General features: G+C 52.8%; 1 protein-coding gene across 1 annotated transcript in view; it reads right to left on the reverse strand.

Moving 5' to 3' along the window:
• The window catches only part of ASTN2 (astrotactin 2), a gene marked incomplete at its 5' end in the record, with an annotated part of 265,286 nt that overhangs the window by 134,689 nt on the left and 104,432 nt on the right, over positions 1–26,165 (reverse strand). The window contains 3 exons of the mRNA XM_021414154.1: positions 20,561–20,698; positions 20,802–20,876; positions 21,041–21,125. Of these exons, the coding sequence (XP_021269829.1) occupies positions 20,561–20,698; positions 20,802–20,876; positions 21,041–21,125 (298 nt within the window). The remainder of the gene's footprint in view (positions 1–20,560; positions 20,699–20,801; positions 20,877–21,040; positions 21,126–26,165) is intronic.

Genomic DNA, 26,165 nt, shown 5'->3' on the forward strand with positions numbered 1-26,165 from the left:
TCCTCTTTTCCCTTCCCTTCTCTTCTCTTCTTCCTCTTTTCCCTTCCCTTCCCTTCCCTTCCCTTCCCTTCCCTTCCCTTCCTTTCCTGTCCCCCTTTCCCTTTTCCTTTTCTTTCTCCTCCCTTTCCCTTCCTTTCCCTTTCTCTTCCTCCCCTCCCCTCCCCTTTTTGTACAGCACTACTCCGAATTTCCCTTGCAAAGAAAGAAAAACCTCCCTAACACAATTTCTAACAGTTCAAATGGCAGCAGCGCACCAGAAGCATGTGAAAAACACGGTTTCAACATCTTAAGAAATCAAATAACAGGAAATGGTCACACTTAGAGCAGCAGGGCAAGAAAGCTGCAGGCACAGCATGGGGTGCTGGGGACAGCCAGGTCCCCCAGCCCTGCAGGGACCCCCTATGCCCCACGCAGAGGGGTTCCGGGCAGCTCCGAGTTGTTAATAAATGAACCAATTAGCAGCGGTGGAATCTGCCTGTTTAACATGGAATTGGTAGTAGTAATACGCAGTAATTGATAGTAATTGAACACTAATTAACTCACAAAGTAAAATGTTTATCTAGCAAAATGGATAACGCTAATGGTGCGGGGTTATCAGTCATGGAAGCAACGCATAATTAAAAAATACATAAATGAAAATTATCACATGATTTCTCTGTGCTAATTAATAATTTTAGGAGCTCCGTTTGCCTAGCAGATCCCCCCGTCCCATCCCCTCGACAGACTCCTCTCAAACTTGTCAACTTGTAAATACGTTCCTGGTCGGTATTTCCAGCTGAGCTCTGCAGGGGCACTCATCCCTCAGACCCATCTGCACGCTGGGACCTCCTCCAGCAAAGGGATCCTGCCCTGCTGCCGATGGGGACGGTGCTGAGCAGCACTGGGGTGTCTGCAGGGGCTGGGAGCACAGCACAGGGGCAGCCCCAAAGGCCCCCATCCCAAAACCCCCCCATCCCAAAACCCACCCCAGGTCCTGCTGAATGCCGGCCGGGTTCTCAGTGCCCTACAAACAGCTCCACTGGCAGCTCCCCAGTGTCTGGCTTCCCCCTCACTGGAGGACACACAGCTCCTACCTTACTGTACTCTGCTCTGCATGTGCAATTACCCAGCTCCTCACCGGTGCTTATTCTTTGCTCAACACCAGAAAGCAGCAGTATTTCACCACCAATAAAGTGATTAAGTTCCCAGCTTGCTGTTATCATCCCCATTTTACAGATGGGGAGCCAAGGCCCAGGAACTGTAATGCAAAAAATATCCACTACATTTACATGCACCAAACTTGCGACATTCAGACTTGATTTTTTCCGAGTACTTAGCATTAAATGACACTTCCTCAGCTCGCAGCACAGCTTTCATTGACTTGCGTGGAAGTTTTTACTGCTGCACATTAATGCAGATCATTCCCGGAGCAGGTTCATTGCCTGTGCTAAACAAGGCAAAGGTGAAAAGCCAGCCCATGGCCACGCCATCAAGGCAGGCTTCATAATGCATACACACCAAGGGGCTGCCTGGAGGCTGCGCAGCAAGCTGACCCCGGCACCTCTTTGCTTTGGAGCTCTGCAACCTTGATAGCATTTTTTAAAGGAAAGGTCAGCCACAGTTTTATTCTGGGCATGGAGGAAGGGGAAGGTGTTGCAGATTAGTTTAGGTAGGAAAAGAGGGAATTCATCACCCGCAGCCGCTGGATGCAGCATTGCTCAGCCCTTCACACTCAGCCTGCAGGAGCAGGGACCTTCCTGTGCTGCTCACCATTCTCCTCCCCTCTTGTCTCAGTGCATCCCATTCCCACTCAGACCCCAGCCTGGCGCTCCTGGGAGCTGCTGCTGTGGGGCAGGGATGCTGGCTGTGCTCAGGCAGGGGGCTGCCCGCTCCACTGCTGAAATTAAACAAGACTTCACTCCATGTTCAGCAATTTGAGTTTTTCAGAAAAGCCTTTAAGCTGGCCAAATTAATGAGTTGGTTTTTTTTTTGTGCCTGTAAGATCTCCACATGTCATACAAACATCTGCCTCCATCCTCTACAACAGCTTTGCCTGGAGGAGCAAAAGAAATCTTGGAAAAGCAAGCAATCAAGCAAAATCCCGGACAGAAGGCATGAGGTGTCTCATCCAAAATTATTAAAGGCTGAGAACACGAGATGGGTCAACCCCCTCCCCCCCCCAAGTACAGTGACAGCAGCAAGTTTGCAAATCTCAGCCTGGGGATATCTATCACTCAGCTTTCAATGTTTGCTTAGGCACAAATGCATTGCTTTTTTTTTTCCTTCCTTTCTACAGCCTTCGAGGGTATCTGGGTAAGTTGTGTGGTCTAGGGAGTTCTTCTGGATCTGACATTGCAGTGAGTTGTGAGGGTCAGCAGGGGAAGCTGGATGCTGTGAGCAGGATCCCATTTGCTCCCCTGCACGCAGGCACCGGGCCCAGCCCGCATCCCAGGCCCTGCCCTAATTACACAGCAGCTGCAGGTATTTTTTTCCAGATATGTATAAAGTGCTTAGATGCAGCGCTGAAAAGCACTTTAGAAATGCCAATAGAATTAGATTAGATAAATAGGAAATGGCCAGGGTTGCTAGACCAGACGCTTATCCCCTGATTTTTCGCAGTTGCTGAGCACCTGCTGCTCCTATTGATCTGCTGGGAAGTGATGGTGTTGAGCCCTCAGAAAACAGGAACGTCCCCAGCCCCTCCTCCTAAAGCCAGGGCAGTGCCAGGCCCTGTCGAGGTGCCCTGCTCCTGCTGCAGCTGGCTGTGGTGCTGCCCAGCACCCATAAGATGCAAAACCACAGCTGTCTGGAGAGCCAAACCAGCAAGCTGCACTCAACAAAACCACCAGGTCCATTCCTAGGGGTGTCTCTATGCATAAGTCTACATATATGCATAGCTTTGCTGCTATATATAGCACCTCCTATCAGCAACACTCAATGATTTTGAAAAAGCCAGGTGAATGTCCGCAGACAGAGGAACTGAGGCACAACTAGGTTATTTAGAGCTTGTTTCCCGAAGCAGTCTTTGAAGTTGGAATCCAATTAATTTTATACCTGGGGAGAGATTTGCATAGGGATTTTCCGTCCATATGGATGGGTTTTTTTCAAAGGGCCTTGGCTCTTATCTAAGGCACTCAATGCAGACCGTGTTTTGCAAGGTGCCCAATATTAATTAGCAGCCCCTGAGAGCACAGCCGGGCTTGTCACAAGGAGCAGCACACACTGGGAAGCCGGCTGGTCACCCAACCCTTCCAGAAACTCCACCTCTGTGGGTCCGGTCCTTGGAGCACTCCGATCTGTCACTGCCTTTGGTAGGGACCCATCCCACTGCTGGCTGGGTGAGGGCATCCACACAGCAAATCCTTCCTCCCATGCAGCAAGGAAAGGGCTTTCTGCTGGTTTAATTCCCTGAAGAGGTGCAGCACGGGATCAGAGATGCCACCACTGGCATGGGGAAACACTGGGCATCAGTGACTGGGGAGCAGCCCCGTGCAGCACCCATGCCCCATCAGACCACCACGGCTGTACCCCAAAGCTGCCCACCCCCTGCCAGAAGGGTTCGCTTCATTTGCACCTTCCCCATGAACACACCACATGCTCCATACTCCTCTGACCACTGCAAAAGTGAGCGCTGTCAGCACATCCTGCTGCTTAAAAGCAGCTGTGCCCTGCTTGGGAGCTTTTGGGGTCAAAAGCTGTATTTAGACCAGTGCATGGGACAGCTCTGCTCGTTCATTAGTTTTGAACCTCTGCTGACCTGCTCTCTTATGAATACCCAAGCAGAGAAGCAAGCTCTCCACGGACAGCAAGCAAGCTTTCCCCTATCAGACATAAACCTCGGTCCTGGGCAGCCTGCAGTGCGGTGCCTGCATTCCTCCGACCCGGGGAACGGCTGAAAAGTATGGCCTCCAGACTTCAGAGGAAGATGCAGAGCTTAAGATGTGCACGAAGCCCCCAGACGTGACCGTTTCATAACCAAACCGCACGCACTGGCAGGCAGTGGGCAGCCCCCGGTGCCCGTAATGAGCAGCCCTGCAGGCATCCTCCCGGCTCTACAGCCCCAGGGGTGATGGCTGCACATTTTTAGCCTTGCCTGCAGCTATATCCTATAGCAAATGCTGTGTCCAGGGCCAGGTGTGCACCGAAAAGAAAAAGGATAATCAGCATTTAAAAAAATAAGAGCTAAGCTGGCACTGAATTCTGTTGCAACCATTTTTGCTCCCGCCAACCCAAATTGGCTGCCATCAGAGCAAATGGCAGATGAAGAAAACATTGACTTTCTGCTTGGGTCAATAAACAAGATAAATTGAACGGAGTGTTGGAAAAAGGAACATCATCATTCACCTGAGGAGGGGAGAGGGTTAAAGGCAGGGAGCTGGAGCAGCTAAGCCTGTACCTCAGGTGGGGACCAGCTGTCCTGTTTCCCATGGGAGCCCAGTGCCGGACACTGGGATTCCTCGGGGCCAGGACTCAGCGCTCCACTGCATGGCTCAGCCCACGGTGCCTCTAGAACAGGGTACCCCAACCCCACATAGAATCATGGAATCCTAGAATGGCTTGGGTTGGAAGGGACCTCAAAGACCATCCATCAGGATGCAAGGGAAATGAGCCCGTGATGGCAGCTAATGGGATAGGCACATCCCTCCCCTCGAGCCACCCTGACCTCAGCCATCAGCTCCACCAGTGGCCAGTGGGAGCAGGGATGCTCAGTGTGAACCACAACTACACGAGGAGATGCTGACACATGGGATGTGGCCGTCAGCGCTCCTGCCCGGATGGATCTGTCAAAGCAGATCAGGAGAAGCTTGCTGGGGAATCTGCTCTCTGGTTGCGCATTTTGCAACAGGAGACTGATCACAGCAGAACAGCAGAGAGAAGAAAGGAAAAGAAAAACCTTTGCATGCTGCAAGACCACCCTCTTCCTGCCCATCACATTCCACTCACCACTTTATTTTCATGTCTGTTTTAATGAAAGGGACTAAATGGATACATTTCCACGCTCATCTGAAGCCTGCTCGCAGGGACGTGAGGGGACTGCACGGAATACAATCTGCTTCCTTCACCAGATACGAGAGAGAGAAACGTAAAATCCAGCGCCGAGGAGGCAGCAGCGGGAACCTGCTCAGTACAAAATGGGCGTTTGTACAGCACAAAACACCAGCTAAGGTCGGCAGGGTGAGGAGAGAATACAAAGGAGGCTCTGAGCAGCGAGACTGCGCGCGCTCAGTGAGCAGCTCCAGGCAGGGGCAGCTGCAGGGCTGCAGCACGGCCGGGATGTGCGGGGAGCCAGGCACTGGGATATGCCTCCAGGGAGGGAACGATCCCTGCCATGGCAGGGTGGTGGGAAACACTCAGCCCTGCAGGCGATGGGATGCCAGGAGCCCAAGAGCTGCCAGGGGACGTGGGGTCCTCGCAGCACCCAGACCCCGAGGGCTCCCAGGGGTCGTGGGGCACTCGGTGGCATGCACTCCATCCCCAGTGATGGGGTGATGTTTTGGTCATGGCAATGCCCTGGTGCATTCTGCACATAGAGTGCTGCTGACCCAATGTCTCCCAAACAAATGCTCTCCCAAAATACCGACCGAGACTCCTCTTTGGTGGCATAGGGACACAACTTTGATTTTCAGTCAATGAGGAGCAGCAGAAGAAAGTCCCTGGGAATGGCTGCTAATGTGACCCTTGCAAAAAGAGTTAACCAAGAGATTTTTGGAGTTCACTGGAGAGGCAAACCTGAGCTTTTACAAGCAAGAAAACAGTCTGCTCTTTGAGGTCCTTTTCTTTGCCTGTTTGTTTGTTCGTTACCATTTTACCTAAAGAGGCTTATGGATGCATATTTCTGAAAGAACAGACTGAAGAGAACTTGCCTCTCCAATGTCTTGTCTCGATGGAAGGAGGAAGGAGCCTCATGGAGCTGAAGCAGCCGCTGACCGCCAGCCTGGGGGCACGGAACTTGCTTCCCTTCACATCACAGGAGCCCCCCTCGGCCTCGGTTCAACTCCGGCGACATCCCCCTCTGTACCCAACGCTCAGCTTAAGAAATGAAGATGACTTTAAATCTCCTAAGGGGCTGCTCTGCCAGAGGAATGAGGAGAGAACGTTCCCCAGAAATAAAGCACAGAGCAGGAGTTGGCGTTCCTGGATTTACTGCCGCTCTGATGCTGAATTACTGCACAACCACGGGCAACTCCAGATATGTCACTGCTCCAGACTCTGTGAAATGGGGACGACAACAGTTACCTAGCTCCCACGGTGCCGTGCAGTTAATTAATGCTGCTTTGAGTCGTGAAGATGAAAAGCGGTATATAACTGCAAAATAGTGCTTTATTATTGTTATGAATGAAGCTTCCACTTGTTCCATTAGAGTGAACCTTAAAGCAGCGCCATGGCAGACACTGTGAATTGTTCCTAGCGGCTGTACGACTGCTGGCATTCACAGGAGCTGCACTGTGGGCTGGCACATAAGAGCTTTGAATGAGTCGGGGGGAAAAGAAGAAAGAGAGGTAGTGGGGAGAACAAACAGAGAGGAATTCCACTGCATCTTGTGCTCAGCACCCAGAGACAGCGCGCCCACCTCCCCGAGGCAGGAACAGCAGAAACAACAGAGAGAAAAGCATCTCCTCACCTCCTGCACTTTGTGCTTTATATACATGGGCTGAGCACACCTCCAGGGCCCTGGAACAGCAAATTCAGATCGCCAGGCCACTTTGGGACTGCGCTGTCTCGCTTGGACAGGTGGGAGAACTGCAGCACGAGATGGGCGTGCAGAGAGCTCCGGGCAGAGCCAGGCATCCCCAGCACAGCCCACCCAGGCCCGGCTGGTCCCTCGAGCCAGCATCCTGCCCAAGGCCGGTACCCAACCCCCTGTGTGACCTCCATCCCACCTGCACCGCTCCCCTCGCCCAGCACCTGCACCCAGCCCAGCCGAAGGACTCACTGCCCGCAGTACACAGCGGCAACGCTGCTCCTCATAGTTACCTTCCATGTTTAATTCAGAGGCTAGTTTAGTTAATCTATTTTTTAATAATTCATCCCTTCCATCTTAATTTTGGTAGTTGTTGAAAATCCCTAATAAAACATTTAAGGGCTCTTTTACTGAAGCAATGGCATGATTTACTTGATGGAAGCCAGTCTTTGATGTCCTGCCTTAATTCCCTCCCTCCTGCTGTGCCTCAGCCCCGTTTATCGCCGTGCTGGAGGTAAGAGGTTCTTGTTGAGTTTTGTAGCACCACGACGCCTGGTCAGTATTAATAATTCTGCCACTCCGCACGGCTTGGACAAATCAGATAGCACACAAGCCTCTTCCTTTTGTCAGTGTGGCTCATGGCATCAGCAGGGAACAGTGCTGGGACCAGGCAGGGCATCCTGACCACGGCGCATCGGGAGCGTGAGCGAAATACCGCAGGTGCCAACTCCATTGTTCAAGGAATATACACCCTTTTACAGCACTTATATTTCATTCTCTACTGCCGGAATGGAGAAACATGCTGGGTTTTTGCATCCATAATTGGGGAAGAACAGATGGTAGAGGCACAGTTGGAAGTAATACCGCCATTAAAATAATCTATACGGCTCGTAACTCTCCAACACGTGAGAAAGAGCAGAGCCTGCCTTTGCCAGAGTGCCTTGCCCAGCCCTTCCCCAAGCTGCAACATGGCTGGGAACGTGTTTTTGCAGCTGTTGGGGTATCCAGGAGCTTGGGTGGTTTACTGCCAGATGATGTGGATCCAGTGGGTCCCTTCCACCCTCCCAGCAAGGCACCATCTTCTACAATATTACAGACTAATCTGTTTTCCCCAAAGCGTTCAGCTGAAGTAACTACTCGCTTTGCATTCACCCTAATGACACACGCACAAAAAAGAAACACAGAGTCCCAAGTACTTCAGGTAGGTAGGGCTGTCTCTGCAGTCAGCTTAAATTGGGTGTGATGGGGAAAAAAACGATGCTCCCAAACCTCACTGCCTGGTGAAAACTGAAATTTCTCACGGGAACGCACAGACCTGGACCTGACTTCTATCTATTTCAAAATTCAAGAGCTTCTTTGCACAGTCAGACCAAGAGGGATGTACAGAACAATCCAAGCTGCTAGCTGATATTCGGAAACACATGTTCTTGCCCTGCATGACTTAGGCTGTGGTTTCAGAAAGCTCTGCGCCTTCCAAAAGCCTCAACCATTATGTTTGGTACCTCTTGCTGGGTGAGGGTTTATTGAAGAATCGCAGAATCATCTGCGCTTCGGTTATTGCTTTGAGTTGGTTTGTTTTTCCACACGGATGTACTACAGAACAGGTCCCACTCCATCAATACAAAATGGAGAACGCGTCTGAAATCTCAGAGGAGCGCACTGGAAGGAGCAATCCTTTCCCACACAGACCCGGAGGCCAACATCCTCATCCTGATTTAGCGAGCGGAGAAGGAAAGTGAATCACAGTAGGATCCGTTCCCTGGCAGGGAACCCCAGGCCCCCTACAAACACTTCCCCAGGCAAATGCAATGATTTTCCCAGCCGGAAAACTCTTTGTTCAGCCTAAAATCTCCACCGCAATCATGCAAGCACCTTCCCACATCCTTATCCCGTGCCCTGAACACACTGGAGCCAGCAGGACATTACCTTGACAGCTGGCTTTGCTTTATGGAGCTGTAAATACATTTTTTAATAGGCTGGCGGCAAGAAAGATGTGTTTCAGACTCAACAACATCCCAAATTAACTGAGATTCATTTCAGAAAGGGTGAAGGGGGAGAGGCAGGGGGAACACAAGCCTGAAACCCGCAGAACATAAAGCCTTGGTAGCAACTGCCAAAAAGCCCCTGCACAGCTGCCTTCTGGCTCTGCAAAGAGATTAAAACCTGGAGCAACATCAGGCTGAAGGAGGCCACTGCAGGCCGTGCACATGCTCAGAGAGGAGTTTGTTGGGTGTTTTTGTTTTTTTTTTCTCCTGGAAAGGGGCCAGATTCTGCCCATGCCCAGCTCTCCGCTGCCCCATCCCCATGCTCAGGCTCAGAGGCCTGCTGCATCCCAGGAGCTTTTAGAGAGCAAGGCCCCGTGTGGGCCTTGCTGAGCCCTGCACAACCCCTGGCTGTGTGGGGTGACCCCCAGCACAAAGTGCTTGCTGCCTCCATCCCCCAATCTTCCTCCCCCTCATCCTCCCCGTGCTGGAGCATTAAGCTTGACGTGCCTTCGTTAGCCCCAGCGCTGCTCTCTGACGCCTAATTTGACTAACCCTTTAGTGACTAATTTAATTACCCCGGCCCACAAACTGACAGACAGCTGTTAAAAATGGTTATTGCATTATTAATATGCTCCAGTAATTTCCCATTAAAACTATACTGTTAATAATTTTTTCCCTGTATTTCTTCCCTCTTAATTAGTCTATTTAAAACTTTGAAGGAATATTCTCTTTATGGTAAATGGGAGCGTCGAGCAAATTACATTTTTGATTGAATACTTCTGTGATAGGCCAGCAAATAAGACCGTTGAGTTGTTAATTATTGTCAGAGTTTCACACGATGCCTGCTAATGAGGCAGTCAATCTTCTCTGCCATTCCTGGAATATTAATGGAAGCCTTTGGTATTGGTTTTGTCACTGGGAGGAACCAGGAAATCCTTCCTTGGATAGCTCTGGGAGCTGGGGGGCGAGGGGGCTGCCAGGCTGGATGGGGGATGGAGAAGACCAATGGGGCTTGAAGGCAGGCTGAGCTCAGGAAGATCTTGGGCATGCTAAATGGCTGGCCCAGCTTGTACACCCAGTGGGCGAGTTGCCATGGATCAGATCACTCCTCTCTCTATGATAAGGGGCTTTTTTTTTTTTTTTTTTTTACCTTTGAGCCAAGTGAAGCACCTGATCTCTCAGGTATTTCCGTAGGATGTTGCAGGGAAGTCATTAGCAAAGCAGCCACAGGTTGGGATTCACACCCACCTGCAAGGCGGTGAGAGATCATACAAAGCAACTTTGAGCTGTGCTGGGTGGTGAAAGGGCAGGTGTCAGCAACATGGCTCACGCTGTTTGCAGATTGATCCTACCTGACATTAGCACTAATGTTCTCACTGGAAGAAGGAGGAGCTGGGAAGCAAAATCTGCTGGTGTCAGCTCTACAGGACATGGTGACTTCCCAGCTTGGCTCCCATTGTCTTGCCCATGTTCAGAGCACTGGGCTGGTGGGCAGAGAGGGCCATGCCCGACCATGCCAAAGCCACCCCCATGCCAAAGAGGCAATGCTGCTAAAGAAGTCCTTGCTTTACAACAGAGGAATTGAGAGAGAGGAGGGCTGTGGTACAGGCAGACTTCCCTGGGTTGGGCTTCGTAATCTCATACATGTGCTCCCTGGGCTGCCAGTGACAGCCAGAAGCAATGAGCCTTTCCAAAAGCTCGCAACTGTTCACAAACCAGCGCTCTGCTGGGTCAAAATCCCACTGAGCTGCATGCACACACATGAAATTAAAGGGCAATGCATGTGTCCCTCCCTCAGCCCCCAAAAAGCAAACACGGACACACAGAAACTGCTCCACTGCAGCACTAGGAAGCTGCTCGGTGCTGCAACCTCCTGCACCTATGCGTCCTCCTCCAGCTTCTGCTGGCACCTGACCTCCTGCAAGGCAAAGGGAGCAACCCTTGTCAGCACAGAGCATTTCTAGGGGCGTGTGTTGGGCCGTGCGGGGCAGCTCACCGAGCCGAAACATAACTCATAGGGCACAGTCTTGCCTAGCACGCCGGTAGAGTAGATGCAGCTATGCACGTGCCTCATTTGTGGGATAAGAGAAAAAAGATGACTGCAGACCAAAGGTAAGTGATTTCCGAACGCAGATGGGTCTAAACGGATTGAGATTTCAGCTGCGGGCCGAGGACAAAGAACCGGATTTGTCAGGGCTGCACAGCACAAGGAGAGCAGAAACGTGCCTTCCCTAAATAGGTCGCACAGCGTTCCGCGCTCGGTTTTATTTCTGTAGACGAGCTCTGACGAAGTGGTTGTGTGGGCGCCTGACCCAGGGATGGGCAGGATCCATGAGACTGCAAACAGCTTCACAGATTGCTCCTCTCCCTTCAGCCTGCTCGAGCCTCCCCAGCCCTGCTCCTGCCAGGAAAAGCCAGGCAAGGTGAGAGAAACCTCGCAAAGGTCAGAAAATCCCGGTGACAGCAGGCAATGTGCTGGCGTGCACCAGATGGCACAGCTGCCACCGAGAGGCCAGAGCTCAGGGACACCCCTCTGCTTATCTGCTACAGCTGCCCCACACAGCCAGATCCATGCACTACCCCAAAATTATACTTGGCTGATGTGGGATCACCCTATGTCTGCCTGACTGGGCGCTGCAGGTACAGCAGCAAAGGTGAGGAGATCTTGGAAGCATTCTGGGATGCTCCTGATACCCTGCAAACTCCATCCCATGCAGCTGCACAGCCCTGCAGGAACAGCATGGAGGCACAGGACCCCACACGTGCTCAGTACATGCTGGACAGCAAATCTCCTAATTCCTCCAATCTCTGCAAAGCTACAGCTGATGAATCCAAAAGGCACACAGCTGAGACACCTCCCCAGGCCACTCTCCAGGTCTGTGCTCAGTTGAGAAGCTCATAGAAGAGCGCCAAGAGGCCAGGTCCCGTAGCACAGCTTGCCCTGCCTTCTGGGCTCACATCAGCACAGCACCACGTCCTGCCATGCACACGTCTCCTTTCCCACCAGGACGTGCACAACCACAGCCTCCACAGCTCCCTGCAGGAACGGGGAACGTGAGCCACCTCTTCAGAAAGTGCAAGAAGAGACAGCTACCCTGGAGTAGCCCACCCATAACAAACAGGGTTGGCTTGAGGTGTCCACTCCAACCACTAGGAGCAGGTCTGCAAGAGCTCCTTTCCAGTGCTGCTAAAACAACAAAGCCCTTCAGCAGGGAGATTCAGACCCAACAGAAGCCAACTACCAGCTCCTGGGTAAAGCACCGCCACGGATGCTTGCTGGGGCAGGTAGCAAGCAGGAGCCCATTGCTTCCCCATAGGAGAGCATCAGCACACAACAACAGGAGGAACACCCCTGGGTACCAACACCCAACTGCACGGGGACCTTGTGCACCAGGCTCTGCCACCAGGAAACTCAGCTTTGGTGCTATGAGCCTGCAGTGACGCTTCCAATGAGAGTTAATAGCAGATGACAGGCTGTCAGCATGGGCACGCATGGAATAAACAGGAGCTGGGTTCAAGAGCCTTGCTGCAGGTTAACTCCATCCCCTTCCGCAGGGTTTTCAGGGCACCCCTCTGGGGAGCTGGTGCGCAGCAGCTGCTCCACAGCATTTACTCAGGTAGCTGAGCCCTAGAAGATGTCAGGGCCCATTACACACGGATCAGCCCTGCGATAGATGGTTATAAGCAACGTATTTGCCTCTCAGACTCTCCAGGTCAAGGAGCTCTTTATTAAACCACCCTCCATTTCATCATTAACCCTTTACAAACGACTCAGTTACGGCCCAAAGCTGCTTCCAATTCCAGAGCAACCACATTTCAGAGCCAACACCTTCAGCTATCTGTGTCTAATACACACTAATTAAGAACAAAAGAAAGAAAACGTGGACTGAACTGAATAAAGAGACTTCTTACTGCAAAATCTCAGTGCATATTTACACAGTATCCTGCCTTAATTCTCAGCTTCTTCATTTGTGTCATTTTAAGCCCTCCGCAGTAGCAGGGAAGTATTAGCTGGTGTTTAATTGTGTGCTTCTGGGTTAAGGGCTGCTGCAGGGAGACAGCCTCCACACACAGGTGGCTGGGGCGGCATGGTTGGGATTAGCAAGGACACAGGCGAGCAGTGACATGGGACATCCCACGGCCCCAGGCTGGGGTGAGAGCTGCCTGAGAACATCGCCAAAGGGACAGCCTCAAAGGCATTAAGGGCTCTTGCTCATACTAATGGTATTTACATGGCTCAGACACACACAGGTAGAGACTGCCTCAGTCTAGGCTAGGGAAATTGTGCACTGACAGGGAGCTTGATAAGGAACAGGAACGTGGCCCTGCAGGGTACATCCCCCTGCCCCTGGAGTCACTTTGGTGGGTCCTCTAAGTTGTCTGCTCAGGGTTCCCCAGGCAGCGCCCATCCCATCCCGAAGTGCATACATGAGGCAGAAGGACACGGGCACCAAGCATGCTCTCAGAGACACGCCGAGGGCACAGAAAGCGGCAGTGCCACGTGGTGCAGCAGGACCTTGCCTGCACCCTAAGCTACGACAACAGGCGCCTGGCTCAGCCGCCAGCACCTCATTATATCAAAAGCACTGGAGGAAATGTCTGGAGCCGAATTGATTAGCACACAGGAATTCTTCAGGCAGTGAAAGCAGGGCAATTCCCAAGATGGGATTATTATTTTGCAAAGCTTCACCTAATTTTCTAGGTGTTATTTTTCCTCCCGCTCGCTCCCCAGCCCTCCTTCCCACCCTCTCCAGCTTCGCAGCGCTTTGATTTACTCTCTCCAAACAATATCCTGCCTAATGCGCTGCGGCGTGGCACTCGGGAAAGCACCGCCGCCCACCAGACCCCCCGGGCTTTACATGCGTAGCAGCAAGAAGAACTTGAAGGAGATTTTCCTTCTCGCATTGTAGCCAGCAGCCAGAGCTGGGGAGCCAGGCTGCAGAGCCAGAGCCAGGCTGCAGAGCCTGTGCAGGACTTACCATCAGCTACACCGCAGATGGAGAAGTCAAGTACACAGTGAAAAAGCAGATGAAGAAGGGCAATGATGCAGAACCTGGACACAGCGGAGGCAAAGGGCAGAGGGTTTGCAGCTGTGGCACGGCACAGGGAGCTCAAGGATCTTCCATGCCAATGGGCAGCGCTGGATACGGGGCACTGACACTGTCTGCAACAGGCGTGCTGAGCTTTGTGGGCCTTACATCTGGGAAGTGCTGCACTGGCTCTCCCTGTGGGTACCCCGAGAGCAGAGGGCATGGCCAAGCACCCAGAGAGCCACGGAGACATCCCGGAGCGGAGCAAAGCCTATGGGGAATGCTGGGGCTGCGGGGCACCGTGCCCAGTGCAGTGGGGTCAGTGGAAACATCACCCTGGGCACTCAGGAGCTCAGCTGTTGCTAATTAACTTCATTTGTCTTGGGACAGTGCAGCCTCTCCAGTTCACCGGCTGCAGCTGCGGCTGCCCCGTGGTTGAAGCTGGATGAGGGCTTTCCCAGGCAGTTTTACTGGCGAGCACAATTCCTCTGTAGCCATGTGTGCATCCACCACCCCTTAAAAAAACTACCAAGAAATAAAATGAACCCAGGGGCCGATTCTCTCCAAAGGTCCTTTCCAAACCTACAAGGGATGGTGTTTTCCCTGAAACGCCCCTAACACAGAAGGACAAGCCTCCCCGGCTCGTGTCCACCTCCGCTCCCGTTGCCTTCACCGAGGTTGTTTCTCATCCTCTGGCAGCTCCGCAGCCCATCGCAGGTCGCTGGCACGCTCCCAGGAACATTTCAGCTCGGATGCATTTTATTAGTTTTGTCCTCTGAATGAAGTGATCCAACAGCAGTCACGGGAGATAAAAACCAGAAAGGAGGAGCAGAAATGGACCACATCGGGCAAGTTTACGGCATCTGAAATCTCATCAGAAGTGGCTGGTTGATGGGGCCAGTTCCTTCCAATTGCATTTTAAAATAGCTAAAGAGAAGGTATTAATGTTTTCCCAATGCCACAGCCCCACACAGGACTGTGCCCTTCTCCTGAACCCACCAATGCCACACTGCACAGCTTGGCTTGTGATGGGTGGTGTCAGCCTGGGTCATCAGGGCTGGCAACAGATAGCAAAGCTGACTGCAAACTCTTTGCGTTTGCTGGGGCTCAAGTGCCTGCCCCACACTAGTTGTGCTGCTGTAGTGTCCCTGCCCAGTGACCCGGTGCTCTCTGGAAGCACAGCATCCCTCCCAGCAGCAGCCATGCCCTGTGCTCTGCTCGCAGCATGGCCATCCCCAGCAAGTCTCTGCCACTCCTGCTGAAAACCCCCAGCATCCCCCCCTCCCCAAGCAATGCTGTGGTTTTTAACTCATTTCTCCTTCACGTGCAAGTGCCACAAAACAAAGACTTCTTTGCTGCAACACCAGCTCAGCAGCCCAGGAGCACTACGTTCCCCAGCTTCCTTCTGCCTGCCCCAGGCTGCCCTGGATGACACGAGCACATCCTTATGAAACCCCAGGCAGGCTGCACGGCTCGATCATTCACTGCACATGAAACAGCAAGGGTAGAAGAGGAGGAAAAGGAGGAGAAGGAGGAAGACAGAGACTCCCAGCCCAAGCTGGGTGCAGCTGCTGCCAGGAGGAGATCACCTGGTCCCGCTCCCATTTCCCAGTGCCCTGCCCAGGCAGCAGACACTCACAAAGGACAGCTAAGAAAACTCAGATGCAGGGGAAAAGCGTAATTAGAGAAAAAACAGCGCAGGCAGGCTGGGCAAACCGAGGAGCCATGGGGCCGAGCTGCTTTTGAACTTGCAGCTACAAAGCATGCTTCGGCCAATGTTTAACAGGAAACAAAGGCAGGGACATAAAAACAAATACTGCCATCAAACAGGGATGGGAGAGCTCCTTTCACTACAGAAATCCAATGCCTGACTTTGCCACCTTGCATCTCTCTCAGTGCATACATCCGTGCCATGTTTCCAAGCTACTGCGTGCCTTGCAAACCCCCTGTGCCCGGTCCTGGTCTGGATGCTGGCAGGATCCTGCTGCCTGGGGCTGAGCTGCTCTGATGGACAGACAGACGGACGCACACACAGCTACCAGCGACAGAAGATCTGCTGTAAGGAGAAGCTGCAGAGCTCGGTGCCAAATCATGCTATGCGATGGGAGATCCCAGATACATTAAAAGGAACCATTCCGGGTGTGAGACAGCATGTGTATATTTGGCAAGTGTTGGGGGTTTTAATTGTCTCAATAAATACATAAACAAAATCTGTTTGTGCATTTGTTTGCTTTTCCCTCCCGGGCTCTGTGGCACCGTTGATGAGAGGAGCAGCAATCACTCAGCTGCACAACTCGTGGCTGCTCCCGGTGCGTGCTCTCTGCGATGGATTTGCCTATGAGCTGGGTTCACATTTACAGGCACTGCTCCTAAGTGGTTTGATCATTTTCTGCGTGGTTTTCTGGCCCAGTGTGAAGAGCTCAGGATCACACAAAAAGGGAAATTCAGCATTACTGTAGCAGGGATTATTGCAAAGCCCACAAAGAAGGAGGGCTGAGATATCCCTCTGCCTCTGGGCAGCGCAGATCCCACTGCAGGTGGTGGATCAGAGGGATGCTCAGAGCACAGTCAAGTCTCTGCACCCCCCCAGTGTGATGGAGGTGCTGGTGGGCACGGGTTTGGTTCTGACCTAACCAAGATACTCCCTGGGTGATTCCAGATTGAGTTTAATTGTTTTCCCTCATTTCCTCTCTGCCGTTCATTTCCCCATTGCACCGCTCCTGCAATTCCTCTCTCCTTGTGCTCGCAGCTGTCAGTGGCTGCCACAAGGTCACAGCCCCATTTAGTCATCCCTTTGCCAAATGAGACAGAGCTGACTCCTCCAATCTGCTCTTGGAAATCAAACCGGGAGGCAGCGAGCAGGAAAATCCCACAAGCACCAGGACGATGTGGGGCTGACACACGCAGAGCAAAGGCTGGCAGCCGCCTCTCTGAACAGCATTGGCCCTTCCCCCATGGAAGATGGGGCTGGGGGCTGCCTTTATCCCCGTGTTAAGCACCAGGAGCTGCTTCTCCACCCTTTTGTGAGCCAGCAGCACGTTGGGGTGTTAAGAAGCCGAGGCCAGAGCCACAGGGATGTTATCTCTGGGGATGCCGATGTCTCTGCGATGTGCACAGTAATGGATTGCCCTCCATCCAGAAATGAGTAAGTTGTGCTCGGTGATGGAATGATCAATTTGCTCCATCGCGTTAAGCCATCCATTCATCACAGGCACCTGCTGACAGCCACTCACGGCCGCATCACTGGCGCTTGCGGCTGCTGTTATCATCAGGGCAAGAGCTGGGAAGGCAGCAGCCCGGGGTCACCGCCCCAGAAAGGGCTTCCCTTGCACAAACGCATCCTGAGGCTCGGGAACAGGCTATGCTGCAGGGATGCATAGACAGTGAAGGCAAAGGAAATAGCAGGAGTGAACCCAAGAGAAACCCTTTTGCACTAAATTGGGTGGTGCTCGAGATAAGCTCAGAACCCACCTTGTGCTGGAGCAGAGAGCTCAACAGAGCCCTCCCAAGCCTTGGCTGGGCTCGCCTGAAGCAGGGCCTGTTTGCCTGTGCTCCTATGGGCAAGGTGTGAGGCCGAGGTGCCAATGAGACGAAATCTGCTGATGCTGAACAAAGCTCCTTCCCTCTCCTGGCCCAGACTCCCTCTGCCTTTCTTCTCCACTTTGCCTTTCATCCTCCTCCATCAGAGAGCGTGGGGAGACTCACAGCGAGGTGAAAAGTGCCGGAATTGCTGCAAAAGCCGGTGCCACGCTGGTGTTACTGGTTGAGAGCCCCAGCAAGACTGGGCAGTGTGCCACAGGACACAGTGGGGCTCAGCCAGGACAGGCCACGTGTCGGGGGCAAAGCGCAGCTCCCAGCCTCGACACAGGCTGGGCCCTGCTCCATGGGATGCACGGGCTCAGAGCAGGGGAGCAAAGCCAGCTCAAATGCAGTGTTGTGCAGCACTGAGAGAAACGAAGATAAAATAATAATAATAACAGTAACAAAAAATCTCACTGATTGTACTTTGGCAAAGAATTCAGAGAGCAAAGGGGCTCGCTTGGGAGCAAAACGAAGATGAATTGACAGAGAGTTCAAGAGAATTCATTCTGCCACTGAACACTTGTCTCTCCATCAGGACATCTCAAAGGCTTGTCAAGCAAAGGCAAGGCTTTTATTTGTTTCTATGGTTGCCATAACGATAGAGCTATATGTCATGTCAGGCAGCAGCTGAGGCTCGTTCCTCCCATTTATACCCACTCAGGAGAAATTACAAACTTTTTGCAGAGCTGGTGGCACGGTGGGACAGGGAGAGCCACCAGCATGGAGACAGCAGGGCAGGAGTCCCCTGCATCCCCCCCAGGGGACATCTCCAGCACCAGTGCCACCAGTGCCGGTGTCACCCCACACACCTGGCAGGCCACCAAAGGCTGCTGCTGCAACTCAGCACTGGGGTGGGAGCAGGAGCTGCTCGTCCTCCTCGCTGATATCCACAGAGGGCTGCCCATGGGCTGAGCAGCCCACGCTGAACAAGCACAGCAATGTTCCATCCCACAGGACAGGTGATACCTCCAGCAGGACCAAAAAGAGTCCCCTCTCCCTGCTCGGTGCACACTGAGAGCAGGCAGCGTCCCACCTGCCAGCCCTACCTGCAGGGCGGGCTGCAGCCATGGCAGGAGGCTGGAGGAAGCCTCAGCAGGGAACCACACAGAGAACAGCATCCCCGTGAGCCACAGCAGGGAGCCAGCACTGCTCTGGAGATCTGCTGATGGCACCCGGCCTTTCTGCAGTCCCCGGTGTCTTCATAAAACCACAAGGCCGTGTTCAAACCTTTAACCCTCCAAGTTGTAAAGACTTCATCACTTGTTTCCTCCAAGCCAGGCTTTCTGTAATTTTCCTCCATTAAACTCTTCACAAGAAGTGACCTCGGAGTGAAAAGGTGCCAGACTAATGAAAGGTCTGGAGGAATGCAGTGCACTCGTTACTAAAGGTACAGAAGAAATACAGGACTGAATTACCATCACGGCGTTACAGGACAGCAAACAGGACACCATGGGAGCTGAGACACAGCCGTGCTCCAGCTGCTGCAATACAGCACGGGGCTGACACTGGCACAGGGACATGAGAGGGTCACAGCTAAAGCACCACAGCACACAAGCAGGAGCTGCCAGCAAACACAGACAGCACCTTCCCCACGGCCCCAGAGAGCACGGCTTTGCGAGGGCAGAGGGATGACTCCTGAAGACCTGTGCACTGGACAGTATGTGTGCAAATCCAATGGTAGATCCAGCATTATTGGTCACCACTCGGATACATGGACCACCAGAAGTGGTGCATTACCACTCCCTTGACTTGCTACCAACGTACATCTCAGTCCAAAGGAACAAAGCAAAGATGAACAGCTTGACAGCACCGCTCCCATTCTGTAGAAGCTCCCAGCAACCTCAGCATGGGGACAGGACAGGCGAGGCTCACAAGGGCCAAACACCGCAATGTCCCCACTCCTGGGCTGCACACCGAGCATCCCGAGCACAGCTGCTCCCCACCGCCACCTCCAGCAGCCCCCGTGCAGCACCACCTCCACCCCCACCCCTCACAGGGTGCTCAGGAACCTGAGCCGCCAGCCTGATCCTCGTTGGAGAAGCGTTTAGGTTCTAATGCAGGAATAATAATACCCACTCAGTTTGGGGTTTTCACTGTATCTGCGAAATCCTCCATAATTCAACATCAAATATTTATTATTACGTTTATTAAAGTTTTAATAATTTAGCATCTCCTGCACGTAGGATACAAGCGCCATGAAGTCACCTCTTTTATTCTACCTGGGTCACTCCGATATTTATATCAGGAATTCTCATTTGGGGTTTCGCTTTGGAGGAGAGCAGACAACAGCTTCCGTGCCAGAAACTGCCCTTCTGCCCCAGCACTCCTCCACCAGGAGCCCTGCCAAGACTCATGGTGATGGGACAGAAAAGTGGAAATCCAATATCCTACTGCTCTTGGAAAAGGAAAGAACACGGGTTGGGAGATAAGGATCCTGCTAGTACCCAGGGACACGATCCACAGCACAGGCAAGAATCTGCGTGTCAAGAAACTGTCTTCATTCAAAAGGAGAAGGCAGCAAGCAGCAAGGCAGGGAGGGCTCCTAGAGAATCCCTGGCAACCTGCAATCACACACTTAATCTTGACCAAAGCAAGGAGAGGAAATACACACTGATACCTTACAAATCAAACAGTTAAACCTCTGCAAAACAAGCAGAGGTGGGCGACCACCACATCACCTTCCAGCTGGAGCACAGAGGACAAGTGTTTTGCCTGCACTTTCTTTCCAAGCCCCAAACTTTGCCCACCCTCAGCCCTGCTGAACGAGATGTCAGGGGAAGTCTGGCTAAAGCACAAGCTGGCCAGAATGAGAGAGCCAGAGAAATATCTGGGCATCTGCTGAGCACAAGGGAGAAAAATAACCCCTCTAATTGCACAGTAATTGTACAAGCAACGTGGCCTTTTGCCAGGGTCTGACCTTGGCCTTTCATGAGCCCCAAAGCAGATTATCAGTGGTTGAGCTGAGGTGATATACATCAGTGTCTCAGAATGATGATGACGACATCCTCAGTACCTATAAATGCACCAACTTAAGCTATGCACACAATCATTAGATTTAAGCCACTTGAAAACAGCCTTTGCACAGGTCTGACCAATTCACCTGACGGGACTGTCAGGCTGTGTTACATAACACATCTGGCCTAGACCCATCAGAACCAAAACACCTGGAGAATAACCACATCCGATCTCTTATTGGAAGAAAATTGATCAAACTTATTATATAAATTACTGAATCCTCAGTAGCAATTTAAAGACCAGCCTAGCCACTCAAGCAGAAGCAAAATGAGAAATCTGCTTCCTACCTGACATCTGCTGGATCTTCCGTCACCAGAACATCTGTCTTGCAGCTGGCAAGAGGATTGATAGAGAGCTCCACGGGGGGCACCACGAAGCTCTTACTGACAGGAAGCCACAGCCCCTGTCCCAGACTATAGGTGGACCTGGAATTGGGACAAACATGTCATACAGGAGTACAGCATTGGCAGCAAATGGTGGACCTCCACCTGGAAATCACACAGACAAGCCAACTGCCACCCAACCCACCTGAGGATCTTCTCCGGTGCCTGCTCTCCTGTGACCAAGTCGTATCCTCTCTCAAGCGTGGTGTAGGGCCACGGCCTGGGACACCGAGAGGGAGAGAGAAGCTGTGTCACATCCCCCAGCAAGGAGAGCAGCACCACCGGGTGCTGGGTCTCCAGTGATAATGATGAAGGTCACGAGGAAAGGAGCTGACCCCAGCATGAAGCCAGCCCACTGCATACAGGAGCTCAGCTCCCACTCACCCTTCACTGTGTCCCCAGTCAGTGCGCACACACAGGTGGCGATGCATGGGGTCCGGGGCGTAGCCTTCGTGACAGCTGCACTCCCCTGCAAGAGACCAGGGACAAGTGAGACCTCCCTGTGCAGCAAGCACCATACTAGCAGCTGCAATGGGAATGGTGTAGAGCTGTGTCAGGGGAGAGTCAGGCTGGGAAAAGGTCAGGAAAAGGTTCTGCACCAGAGTACAATAGGTATGGCACAGCTCCCAGAGCAGTGGGCATGGCCCCGAGCTGCTGGAGCTCAGGGAGCATTGGGACACTGCTCTCAGCCATAGGGTTTGGGATGGTGCTGCGTGGAGCTAGGAGCTGGGCTCGGTGATCCTTACGGGTCCCTTCCAGCTCAGGGTATTCTATGACTCCATGACTTTTCTGATGAGGTTACATGATGCATTCCTGCTGTAGCTGGAGATATGATGCAACAAAGCAAAATGTCTGTCCCCAACCCATGTGCATCCCTGCAACTCTCCATGCCCAGCCAAGCCCCGCCTGACGGCCTCCAAGGAAGCTCAGTGTGACACCAGCATCTCTCCAGGACAGCAGACACCCACCCCATAGGTGCAGGCCCCTCTGCAATCCCCCCGGCCCACTCAGTGCAGAAGAATCAACCTCCCACCCCTCCAGGCCTCCAGCCTCTGCCATGCCAAGGGGCTCCCACTCCCCATTACACCGTGCTGACAGCAGGAGCACAGACCCGAGCTTGGCCCTGATCGATCCTGCCTTCAGTATGAATATATAACCCGGAGCAAGAAACAGCAAAATCAAAAGATGAATTGGATTTGCACGTGGAGTTTTGTTACAAGCGTCTGTCGATTACTTCTCCCACTCTCTCTGCCTCGCTTTGTGCTGTTCCTCATCGCTGGGCTTTGAGCCCTGGAGCAGAGCCGGGGGGACCACACAGAGGGGGGAGGCAGGGAAGGAGAGCCCCCAGCACCAGCACAGCTGCAGGTGAGCAGGGACTGCGTGCACCTCAGTCCCCAGCAGAGCTCAGCGTGTCTTGAAGGGATTACAGTAAAGAGCTTTATTGTCAGGAGGGAATGAAACGGGGGTGCAGCCCACGAGATTCTGAGATGTCTGGAAAACGGGAGGAAGGGAAAGAGAAGGGGGGGGGGGAAAGAACGAGACAGCTAATGACGTGCTAAAATGCAACACCACCTTCATGAAATATTCACTGCTTTAAACGCGTCTAATATTAAAGATTAAATGTCCTGGGATTTGTCCTAGCGACTTCCAAGCACTGATTTATGATCTGTCAAAAGCTGCTAACCTCATGATTCATAACGGGAGAGGCAGGAGCATTACTTCTCCAAAGGGAAGGAGCTGGGAAGGAGACGGCGTGAGCTCCTGCTCTGGCTCACCACGCCGCAGCCTGCCTGGCCCAGGGCGGTCCCACGGCAAGAGCTGCGTGTCCTAATGGCTCCATCAGTGAGTTAAAGAAAAGTTATTTCTTTGGGTGCTTAGTACGCAAGTTCCCCCAGCCACGCCGTGGATCATTAATTCCCGGCGCTTATTACATAACAAATATATGATCTGCAAATGAGAGGCATCTCAGAGTGCTTGCAAAGCAGATCTGGGAGTCTCGGGGCACCGGCTCACTTCCTGAGCCTGCCACAGAAATTAGAGCAAAGAAGGGGAAAAAAAAAAAAACACCTACAGAGGTTGGCATCCAGCAGCCCCATCACCACCTTCGTTATTGATGGCTGCAGGTGCCAGGGCCGTTAACCCCTTTCCCGCAGCACAATGTGTTTATTTTGTCCGCCAGTTTGTTTACAGTTGAGGCAGCTCGGTGTCGGAAGGAGGAACTCTATCAACCTGCAGAAATATCGATTTTATTGACTTCCATCCTAGAGCTTCAACAGCTACAGCCAGCGTTGGAGGCTTTACGGGGAGCTTTATGGGGAGGTTGGTGTTGGGAAGCCGGAGCACCCCGCAGCAGGGATGCCACGCAGGGCTGAGACCACCGGCACCCTCTTCCTTCAGCCCCCCCAAAACACTCTGGGATTTGCTCTGTCCTCAGCCCTGCTGGGCACGATGCTGAGCCACGGGCTGTGGGGCCAATCAGCATGTGCTCAGTGTGATGGGGGTGAGGGTCCTGGGCCCCTAATTCCGCCTTTGAGAAAGTATATTTCCTGAAGAGCAGATTTCAACACGCTGCTAAAAACTGCCACCACCAAAAACAGGCTACAAAACCCTGTGCCTCTGCTGAGGGAGGACAAATGAACCAGGATCCACAGAGCGCTGTGACAAGCAGCTCATTTCTGCAGGCACCGACCCGCGCTGTGCACATGGTGCAAACGCTGATGCTGCGGCCATTTGTTTTCTTTCGAATTCAGAACCCACAAATCAGGCCGGATCAGGCTGCCCAGCCACGGCTGATGGCAGGGAGCACAGAGTCTCCGGGGCTGCGGAAGCTGCGGGACGCATCCAGAGCCCCCAGACACATCTCACAGCCTCCTCCCGCTGTGCTTTCATGTCCACAGGGCCGGAGGAGATCAAAGTGGCACCCTGTGGCACACAGAGCCCTGCCAGATCCTGCACTGCCACTGCAGCTGGGAAGAGGAGCAGGACCCAGAGCACGGAGGAGGTGGGCAAACCACGCACACGTCTGCCTGGTGGCTGCACACAGGTGGGAGCTTCCTCTGCCTGTTTCCAAGCCCGGGGCTCCATATGTTGGCACGCTTCATGCAGTGGTTGCGTGGGAGCAGTCTGCAGCCACGGTCAGCATCTTCTGCACCTCCAGCTTTTGGCTCAGGGCTGGCCCACGGCTCGCTCATGCCCAAAGGAGAGGAGCCTGTCTGAAGCCCCACGGTGCTCCTGTCCTCCTGGGGCAGAGGGAAAGCACACAGGAGCTTGGTGCAAAGGCCTAAAGCGGCCCTCCAGCCACATCCGGACCAGCGCAATGAGGGCTTCAGCTCTTTTCTACACATCAATCCAGGAAGCTAGAACGTTTATCCTGTTTCACTCATCGCATCATGTTTCTGCTCCTCCTGAAGCAAAAACATCCCCCAGCCATCTCCTTGCTTATCCACGGAGCAGCACAGCCAGGCTGCACGAGTGCCGCACAGCCAAGCGTTCCCACGCCAGCATGCTGGTAATCCTGTTATCCTCGTTAGGGCGAGGTGATCTGCTGTGATAATGCTGTGGGATCCTCCTAATCCTCTAGCTGGCACACAGCAGAGGCTCCCAGAGTCCCTGTGCTCCTGGGGAAGCTGCTCTTTGCAGTCAGCAGCACTTTCACTCAAGGAGCCAGGGATTGTGCCTCTGCCCTGGGGATCCCAGCACAAGCTCTGGCCCTGTGGGCACCTCTCCCAGCAGCACAATTTGCAGTTCTTCATTTATGCACCCCCGGGTGCAGGCAGAAGGCTGCAGGGCTCACTCCAGGGCACAGCCTGGCCCTTCAGTCCCTGCCACCACCCCCACGCTGCATGCAATGCTCCTGTCCCTGGCTAGCAGCCGCAATGGAGGGGATGAGCCGGCCAGGGACAGGCATGGTGCACACGTGCACAAGGGTTGGCACAGAGTTTCTGATTGATACAGGTGCGGATGAGAGGGAAGCTAAAAAGGCACTTCTACAAAACCCGTCTTTAAATGGGTTGCTGCAACCCTGTGGGATGGCAGAGAAAGAGATTCTGAGAAAATTCAACACAGAAAGGACAAAGATGGTCTTAATGGATCATTAAATTCCTAAATTCAATGGACAAGTGAGGGGTCCTCAGAAAGCGGCTGCTGCAGCCAGGACCGGCCCAGCTGAGGCCATGACTCCTCAGCAGCTCCCAGCTCAGACAAGTTTCTCTTCCACCCTCATTATCTGCAGCTCCTGGCCTTTGGGGCTGGCATTTTCCAAACTCTCTCCGCTTAATCCTGATGAGAAATTCAGTTTCACTAAAAGCTGTTCAGCTCTCAAGGAACAAGAAAGGAAAATTCTTTTCTATCCAGAAAAAACTTCCTTTCTCTTTAATTATTTTCTTCCTCCCTATAGGATGACAGCCACCACAAGGCAGGATGACCAGCAGACCCCTAGCGATGCCCACCACAGTACATGGGCAGCATCAAGCTGGTGCAGACACAAGGGACAGCTCGAGGTGGCTGGGAGGAGAGACAGAGGGCTTGGCTCTGCTATGAATGCAGAGGGAAAATCTGGAGTCAACCCAACAGACACCCTCCTCTCCTCCCACTGCAAGTCACCCTCCTTGCCCAGATGCATCAAAGCACTTGAGAGCAAGCCTAACTTGTGAGGATTGTGTCTGGGTTTACGCTCGGCACAGATATTATTCTCATTATCATTTGCTAAGCCCCTGAGCTGCACTGCCGAGGAAGCTCCCTGTGGGCACACGTGCGTGGCTGCTGCGAGATCCTGGGCAGGCAGCACCCAAGGGTGCTCTGCAGTGCCCAGCCATCACCTTCTGGGCTGACACCACCAAACTCAGCCACCACGGTTGGCGGGATGGGCCGAGCAGGTGAGCTGTGCCCAGGAGCACCTCCAGCCACAGCGCTCCCCTCCCTTCCCTCCACTTTGCAGCCTTCAGACAAGCTCAGAAATACCATTACAAGAACATTAGCAGCTGCAGGATTAAACACTCTAATGGCAGAAAATGAGAGTGCAAAGACAGCACAGATAACCTTAACTCAGCCCCCTCGCGGGCATGCATTTTGATTGCTGTTTATGTCTAACACTGCAGCCCAAAGCAGTTAGCTTGGGAGTTAACTGCCTCCTGCCCTGCTTGGTGCGCGAGGCAAGCTGCGCCACCGCATGAGAAGCAATTGCATATTATGGGAGTTTTGACCAAGTTATTAAACTACATACCTTAGACAGACAGAACCTCATCTTATGAAAGTCAAAGTCAATAAAGACACTAGGATCTTCCAACAGCGAAAACAGCGCAAGTTCACAAGAGCAAACAAATATTACTCGATGTGCACAAAAGCCGCATGATATTAAATTGAACACTGGCAAAAATGGCTGTTTTCATAAACACAAGTACCCCCTCACCAAGGCTGGTCATCTGCTGATTTACATGTCCTGCTCTGCATCCTCCAAACCCCCCGTAACAAGCACCTTTAAGGAAGGGGCACGTTTAACAACGGCTGCCAT

The sequence above is a fragment of the Numida meleagris genome, chromosome 16, assembly GCF_002078875.1.
Source record: "Numida meleagris isolate 19003 breed g44 Domestic line chromosome 16, NumMel1.0, whole genome shotgun sequence".
Lineage (NCBI taxonomy): Eukaryota > Metazoa > Chordata > Aves > Galliformes > Numididae > Numida > Numida meleagris.